The following is an 8,832-nucleotide window of genomic DNA, read 5'->3' on the forward strand; positions in this document are numbered from 1 at the left end:
AAAAAAATTAAAGACAATTTTTATATCAGAGGCTTTTATTAAATAATCAGAACACAGTCCCGACCTACGGGTAGATGTTTTATTTATCAAGTACTCAATTAGCTTATCTAGATTAAAGTCACGTCTAAATTTTATACAATGAGTACAAATAAAAATACTTATATTGGTATTGGTACCTCTTTGGCTGTGGCTAGCAAAATTTGTTCAGTTGAAAATCCCACATTTCTAATATTTTTGGAAACCGAACACCACAGCTCTCCATGATGCGGTTCCGCCGTTAAACACCTCTGCTTCACCTCCTCCTGCTTTTCTTTAGTACCATGAAGTTGTTCGAATCGATACCTTTAAAAAAAAATTAAATACCAATCAAACCAAACCGCCCCATTGTGTGTAACCGTACCAATGTGCCCATGCGTCTCCTAAATCCGGATCGATTTTCAGTGTTCTCTGAAACCATTCCCTGCATTTCCCCACCTTCCTTTCCGACCAAAACAGTTTGCTGACCGCCAGCAACACGTGGGGATCGTGTTCGCACTTTTTCAAGGCGTCCACTGATTTCGTTTTCCTTTGCGGTCTGGGCTCCATGAATATCGACTCCGCCCACAGCAACCCGGACGTGGAACACTCCTGCAACGCTTTCGCCATCATGGCGTTCGCGATCTCCTTCATTCCCGCTCTTAGTTCGACCCTGATTGCTTCCAGCCACAGTTCGTCGTTTTTCGGGTTTTTTAATCTCGCTCTTTCGAGAACCGATCTGGCCTTTATTAGGAGACCCCTTTTTTCCTCCAAACGTGACAACAGAATCCAAAGCGGGATGGAATTTGGCGTCTTTTTTATCTGCGATAACCCAAAAAAACCAAATCCAATCACAATGGTGTATATAAAAAAGCTTATTATATGACGGATCTGTACCTCAGCAATTACAATTTTTATTTTTTTAATTTTATTTACTTCTAAACGATAACCTTGCAAATAACTTTTTTCCCAGTCCTGAAAGGTCGAAAAAAATGAGATAAGCCATGCTGATTTGACTACGACTAAGTATTGTTCATTTATCTTTGGGATCAGCCACGTTGCCATTTTTGAAGTAAGTAAGTTAAACCTTTAGGACTCCGTTTGGTTATTGATTCCCTTGATACTCTACTTATTTAGATCAAGATAAGTACTTGAGTGCTCGAAACATCTAACATATTGATGTCTTCGTATAAAATTTGACTTTTACCTCAAACTAAGTAAAGGATAGAATTCGCTACTTATTCACAAAACAGTCGTTGTCATAGTCATTTTTTGTGGTGTGTGGTTTGACGCAAGAGCATTTTACAAAAAAAAAAACATTTTTATCCTATTTCAAATGTAACGTGAAAGTAGGAGTTTTATGGAGAGCATTATTAAAAGCAAAACATGCAATTTTAATTGGGTGTATTGCAGAATCCCATAATAATGGGCAATTTTTTTTACCAATAACGATTGTTATTCGTTATTTCTGGAATAACAGAGGAATTTGTTTTTTGTGTTTGAATCTGAAACCTGTAAGCTTTTCTTTTAGTGTTGAACTTTCGGAGAAATCCATTTTTTAAAACAATACAACCAGTCCCAATTTTACTTGCCATCAATAGTAATATTTTTTCCGTCAGAGGTCTTATTGTATCGAAAAAATCGCCAATTGCAGGTTACTAATTGTGTTGGATTAAATACCATCAGAAATACTTAAACTTTACACGAGAACGGCATTGCAGTACTTTACAAGTTATATAACTGCAATAGTGACACTCTTCAAATTTTATTTCTCTACCAAAGAAGACCAGCGAACACAGACTTACTAGCCCCATGAATCATTCCCTAAAAATATTCCTGAGGATAATACATCAGAGATTGTATAAAAAATGCGATAACGCCATAAGCAACCCACAGTTTGGATTTAGACAGGGACTGGGCAGCAGAGAGACGTTAGTTGCAACGCAAGTATTAGTACCGAATTGCTATGACCAGTGGAAAAACGTGGGTTTATGTTTTATATACTACGGAAAGGCTTTTGACAAAGTACATAAACTTATGCAGCTTCTCAAAATTCTTGATTTGGTTCAAAAAGACATTCGTTGCTTTGAAAACTTATACTGGCACCAATCAGGACAGGTCAGAGTGGCTAACGGTCTGACCAACCAAATCCAAATTCATCGAAGAGTGCGGCAGGAGTGTATACTGTTACCATTCTTGTTTAACCTGTATTCGGAAGCTATTTTTCAGGAGTCGCTCGAGCACAAGGAAATTGAGATCAAAGTCAATGAAGTTTGGTTAAATAACATATGCTATACTGACGACGCTATTCTGATTGCGGACAATATAGATGATCTGCAACAGATTGTTAATATGGTGGGAGACTGTAGCCAGGGTATGGGACAAAACACAAAGAAAACTAAATTCATGGTTATAACATATAAAAACGCCAGCTTAATAGAAAAGTTAGAGAACGCGCGAAAAAATTTGGGTACCTAGGAACTTGGCTTTATGAAGAATGATTTTCAGACAAGAAAATCGAAAGCAGAATTGAAGAAGCCCGAGGCGCATTCCTAAAATTCAAAAAAGTGCTCACTTGTAGCGACTTGGACCTTAGTCTTCGGCTAAGATTTGTGGGCTGCCAGGTTTGGTCAGTGCTTCTGTACCGTGTTAAAGGCCGGACACTAAGAGTAAAACCCATAAACAAATTGGAAGCATCTGAGATGTGGATATAATGTAGAATTATTAAAATACCATTGAGGGCAAGATCGACGGTAAAAGAAGTGTAGAACGAAAGAAGAACTTGAGACAGTCGATTGGCTTACGCCAGAGATAGACAAGCAGAGCAAAAAGAAGACAAAATATCATGTTATCGTGAGAATAAGGCAACATTTCATGTGTACAGTTTCAATTTCACTTTTAAAAGTAGCAACATATTTAAAATTATTGTTCATTATACCTATTGTTATCTTTTTGTGGACATTACTGAAAACTTTTCAAAATAACTTTTGAGATATGTTGGTGGGTAATTGTTTCCAAGTAGAACTTCTTTTATAATTTGAAGGTTTTTCATATTTCATATTCATAACTGTTTATAACCGTTTCTTGTTAACATCTTGCTATTACATTTTAATTTGTTTTGTTTGACATTATACAAAATTTGTCGATCTATACATTTGTTATTTAAAATGTATGTCTCGGGTATAAGTATGTTCTATAATTTTTAGTATGATTAAACCAATAATTGGTGTAGAACCTGAAGATGGCTACTTATAGCTAAAATGTACATTTTAAATAATAAATGTATACATATACAATGATGTTTACTTGAATGAGAAAACCAAAGGAAATCCTACAACTTGTAGAAAAAAGTATTCAGAACAATATTTAGCCAATCGTTTAACTTACGCCCGCGTTGTAGGCGTCAAATGCCTTCGACAAGTCGTTTTTCTGCTCGTAAATCTGCCCGTACATCATCCACAATTTCGGAAAGTCGGGAAACACTTTAAGCGCTTCGTCGAGCAGCTGTAGACCCGCATCCAAATCGTTCAAGGACCACTCCAATTTTGCACTTTTCATCATGACTCTGGGCGTTGGGGCAGACCCTATAAACAATTCCACTTAATTAACCTAACGCGTTGTTTGAACTACTCCACCTCTAGCTTTCGCCAATAGTCTTCTAGCTCTCTCGTACTCCTTATTTTCAGACTCTAATTTCACCGCGGCCAACCAAATTTCTTCGCTGTTGGGGTTCGCTTGGAAGGCAAGGGATAAAATACCCCGTGCCGCGGGTACATCTCCCGCGAGCCATTTACTTTTCGCCCCCATAAGCCACAGAACCTAAAAGTGTTTATGAAAAAATTTTATTTATTGGATAATAATAATACATTTACACTATATATAAAGTCTTATCTTATTTGTAACTACTATTAACTTGGCTGCACGATGGATTTAAATCTGTTTCATAAGTTCATAAGTTCCTTATTATAGCTGAATTCAAGTTGAGATTCTTTATTAGTCCCAAGCAGTACTATATATAGTTAAGCTATAAAAAAACAGACAACAAATATGTTTATAAGAAAAAAATTGACTAACATAAATATATGTGAGTGTAAAACATTACAGTAGAAATAGATAGATTTCAGATACAGATACACAGACGTAGGACCTTTATTTACACTCCAAAACAACCAAAAACTCTCTATTGTGTAAAAAGTAAGAGATAACAACAATCCTTTCAATCGTTTTTCAAAGAAAGTTATAGATTTTACATCCAGAATGATGCGGTGATTTTTTTATGAAACATACTATTATGATTGATCAAACAAATATTTCATTACTTCCGGGTACTATATTCATGGATATCAGAGTTTTCTTTATTTTTTTTTTGGAAAATTTGTAGATGAAGACTTGTAGGTTCCATAAGTATATAGTAACCACCATTAACAGCCTTCCCGAAAAGAAAAATAGATATAATAGACAATATTCGCACTCACATAGTTTAATACTTTGTTTAGACCAAAATTATTTGGAATTTAATGGTCAATTTGCTAAAGAAGTATTAATTATGGGAAACCCAATTAGTCCACTACTTGCAGAAATTTGCATTGACAAGTTAGAGAATATTCCCCTGAGTAAAGGATTTGTCTGGCGGTATAGTAGATGCTGTTTTTGCTTGTTTCACTGGAATGGAAAGACAACTGCAGTCCTTTTTAAATCATATTAACTCCATACATAACCATATAAATAAAACTTTCTGGACTGAACTATAACTAAACTGCTAATTAACTAAACTAAAGGTAGATTTTTCCATTTACCACAAAATCAATAAGTCAATAATTCAAATCACCCTTACACACACAAAATGACTGCCTTTTATGCTTTGATCCACAGACTACTTAATATACCATTTTCCACAGAAAATTTTGAAAAAGAATTAAATATTACAAAGCTAATAGCTTTTAACAATGGTTACCACCCCTGTTTGATAGATAAGATTATACATAAAAAGCAGTTAATAACTCTGCACTCTATCTATTCGATAGTAAACACCGAACCCAAAATTTATAAAACAATAAAATACATAGGAGAAACAAGCGAGATAATTTTGAACCATCTATCTAAATTTGGTCTTAATATTGCTTTTAAAACTGAAAACACCAGAGGATATTTTCCAAAAAACAAACTAAATTACGAAAAACTCAAAAATCCCGAGTCTACAAATTGAAATGTGGATCATATATCGAAAAACAGGTAAAACATTTAAGAAACGCATTAATGAACATAAAAGGGAGTTTAAAAATAAAAGTTCGGATTCTAACTTCATTGAAATACAGTCATACATAACAGAAATTCAGAAATTCACAACTTTGACGATAATTTTGATATTTTAAATAATCAATCAAAAAGCAAAAAAATGAATTTGTTGGACGCTATGAAGATTAACAAAATGAGGAGATATTCCAATCTATTAAATGCGTCGCTGTTGTTAATTTTGAATTTATAACCAACCCTACACCTTAAATAAGAATCTATTACTACCTGGTTGTCTATATAGATGCCGGAATATTGTCATATTTTGTATTTGATAAATGCAGTGTTGCCGAAACAGCTGTCTGAACATTTTTTGTTCTAACTTAATTGTGTTAAATGTATTTTCATCAAGTAAAACCACCTCGGTCCAAAAAAAATATTGTTTGCATTTCCACCTAATTGGCGTAGGGGTGGTAAACTGATTAAATCAGTCTTACGAACGCCACTCGTCATACGAATTGAATGTAAAATTTAGAAGATATTATCTTCGCAATATTTCAACACCCTGTATCGCCGAAGCAAAGCATTTTAGGATATAAGTTTATATGAACTTTTTTAGTTATTTTCACCTGTTGAATGTGCTGTTAAAGTTTCATCATTATAATTTGGATCACCCTTTGCGTAGTAGACAACTTAACCTGTGACAATTGAAAACTTTGGCAGCACACATGTCTAGTATCATTAACACTCACATTAACTCAAAGTGTGATGCTGATTATAGCTTTTATGAAATTATTTTTTTATATATTTTTCTGCATCAAATTCCCAAACAACTAGGCTATAATCAACTTCATTACACAAAGCAGGAATACATCATCCAAAAATTGTCTTTTCTTTTAGTTTAGTCCCTTATGGGTCTAAGGCTGAAAGGTATAAAGTTTGTTTTATTCAGTTTAAAGGGTAATAGACAATCATCTAATCAATTTTTTATATACTGTTATAGTCTGCTAAGCATGCTATTATGTGTCCTTTAATTAAATATTCAAAAGAAAAGGTTCCAGCCCCATAGTCTGCAGGGTACGCAGTTTCATCTCTACTGGACTGCCAAGTCTGTCTTGCTGCATCTTTTACTTAGATATGACTATCCAATTCATTTTTATTTAAAAAAATGGTCAGTTTACCTCGCTTTTCGGGCAATGGGCAACAGCCCGTTGAAGAAGACTTTCCAGACTCTCCCTGGAACCGTGATTCTTCTCCAAATAAGCGGCACGTAACCAAATTGATTTCTTACCGGGGAATGTAGCCAAAGAGATGTTGTATATTGTTCGGGCACACTCATAGGCCCCTTGAGTGGTGCACTGCCAAAAAAAAAAAAAACAGAACAGTGAAATAGCAAACACAAACCTTTTAAAATGCTAACGTTTTCTGCATCTTCCATCCAAGTGTGCTTCTGATCCTCGGGTTCGACTCCGTACCCCAAAATCGCTTTGACTATAGCCCGACAACAGTGAACGTGGCCCCCCTTTTCGCTTTCGATGGCTTCCTTAAACCACTGTTCCCTATTGATCTCTACGCCGTTGGAACTGAGAGATGTGATAGCCCTTTCTATAATCTTCTCCACCATGTGATGGTTACCGTTGGCCTCTTCGAGCTTCGCGGCAGTAGTCCAAATCTGTTTGTCGGTGGGGATATTTTCGCGCGCTTTGTTCAGCACTTTTCTCGCATTTTCGTAGGTTTCCAATCTGGCAAGGGCCAACCAAAGCTCCACTGCCGTCGGGCAACATTCTACCGCCCTGAAACTTGAATTCTGCACCACATTAACTCTCAAACGGGTAATAATTACCTGGAAAGCAAGATCCGGGCGTCGTCGGGGTTTTCCAATTCCACAGCCGCTTTCCACAGCCTCACGGAGTTTGGAATATGCTCCAAGGCTTTTCGAAACACTCTTCTTTTCGTTTTTGTTTCTGACTCCAGATCTGCAGCTTTAATCCATATCCTAACCTTTAACAATCATAAATTTTGATATTTTATGCTAAAATTAAGTCCAAGATGGGTGACTTACTGATGTTGGAATATGTCGCGCAGCTTGTGCAATAACTGCTTTAGCGGTATCAGCAGGGTTTAATCTAGCTGCTTCCAACCACAAATCCTCACTCTGCGGATTGACTTCACACCCTAAGTTCCAAAAATTCCCAATATGTAGCTCTAGCTAGTTATCAGATTGACGTTTTATCATTACCTTTCATTATCAAATTTCTAGCAGCTTGTACTTTACCAGTAACTTCTTCCAGCCTGGCACTAGCGATCCAAGCTGGAGGGTGATTGGGATTCGTTTCTCTCACAGATTTCAACAGGAGCCGGGCTTTCTTAATGTCATTTATGTCACCACCATAAGTGGGTATCATGGACTGCAAATCTGTTAAATAACCTTTTGGATCAACAACTGTCTGTCCCGTTACTGAATCTGAGACCTGTGAACCATATAATTTAGGAAAACAAAAATAAATGCATTATGCATTACTTGAGACAGCTTCACATTCATTAAGGTGTTTCTTGCTTGTCCAATTTTTTTCAAATCCATATCACCTGTAGGGGTAAGCATTCCTGCAACGAATCATCAAATCAAAAATCCAATAGTATTATTTTAAAATCATCAGTTTACCAGGTGTATTTACTCCTGGAACCATACTTGCCAAACCAGAATTAGGATCAATAGCAGTGGAGGACTCTCCACCCAGATTTCTAGCTAAAACACTGTCAGGAAGAGGGGTGAATTTTTCAGCCCTGGGATTTCTTTGCTTCCTGTTTCTTGCATCTCCTACTTCTGGAACATTTTTCCACTCATCATCTGTCACTTTAACCAAATCCCTCTTCAAATCTGAGAACTGTTGCTGAATTTTTGGCCTTTCCTGCCGATACCTTTCCAGTTCTTCCCTAAGACGTTTTTCTCTATATTCTTTACGTTTTTCGTCCATTCGTTTATCTATAGCTTCATAAATAGCATCAGCTTCAGCATCATCTTTATCATAAGGATCTTTTGAGAACAACGAACCACCGTAACCACTAAATTCATCATAATTGGAATCATTCAAATCTTCTTCTTCCTCCTTCTCCTCTTCCTCGTCTTTCTTCTTGGTCCTTTTTGCTGCAGGTGGAGCATGGCGATCGTCTCTTCAGAAATACAAAATGTATGAATAAAAATAGGATTATTATAGAGCTATTCCACTAAAACTTACGAAACGTCATTGGCATCTCGAGCAGGACCAATATCAGAACGTGTTGTAAATCCTGTCGCTCTAAAAAATTAAAATACAATAACCAGCGCTTAACACTTTCAAGTTGTGAAAGCTCACCCTCTTCCAACACCTGCTACATATCCAAGCGGTGCTGGTACGCCCAAAAAATGCTTTTTATTCCTGTTAACTAAAGCTGCCGGAGGAGCGGTCATATTTAATATTTAGTTAATAATCTAGATCAAATTAATAGTAAGACATATTTAAGCAAATTTTGCTGAGGTTACGTTCAAAGGTATGTTTTGTTCTTTTTTCTGGGATGACGAAGTCATTATTTTCATATTGGTAATGC

General features: G+C 36.2%; 1 protein-coding gene across 1 annotated transcript; it reads right to left on the reverse strand.

Moving 5' to 3' along the window:
- Positions 1-14: 14 nt before the first annotated feature.
- On the reverse strand, positions 15-8,785 carry LOC132699074 (pre-mRNA-processing factor 6). Its single transcript, XM_060665544.1, has 13 exons — positions 8,601-8,785; positions 8,484-8,543; positions 7,910-8,418; positions 7,769-7,851; positions 7,487-7,718; positions 7,310-7,422; positions 7,091-7,248; positions 6,668-7,040; positions 6,429-6,605; positions 3,651-3,834; positions 3,403-3,599; positions 401-837; positions 15-342 (listed from the first exon to the last, which is right to left on the reverse strand). Exons 1-13 carry the CDS (start codon positions 8,693-8,695, stop codon positions 159-161), a joined length of 2,802 nt encoding a protein of 933 aa, XP_060521527.1. The 5' UTR covers positions 8,696-8,785; the 3' UTR covers positions 15-158.
- Positions 8,786-8,832: the final 47 nt, after the last annotated feature.

The sequence above is a fragment of the Cylas formicarius genome, unplaced genomic scaffold (genome assembly GCF_029955315.1).
Source record: "Cylas formicarius isolate icCylForm1 unplaced genomic scaffold, icCylForm1.1 PGA_scaffold_3__17_contigs__length_32017465, whole genome shotgun sequence".
In the NCBI taxonomy this organism is placed as follows: Eukaryota; Metazoa; Arthropoda; class Insecta; order Coleoptera; family Brentidae; genus Cylas; species Cylas formicarius.

Excerpts from the sequence above, each read along its gene's own strand:
- LOC132699074 (XM_060665544.1), bottom strand. The coding sequence starts at position 8,695 with ATGACCGCTCCTCCGGCAGCTTTAGTTAACAGGAATAAAAAGCATTTT. Across the intron at positions 7,852-7,909 it reads TCCAGGAGTAAATACACCTG|GAATGCTTACCCCTACAGGT; the intron begins GTAAACTGATGA and ends GATTCGTTGCAG. Across the intron at positions 343-400 it reads GGAGACGCATGGGCACATTG|GTATCGATTCGAACAACTTC; the intron begins GTACGGTTACAC and ends TTTTTTTTAAAG.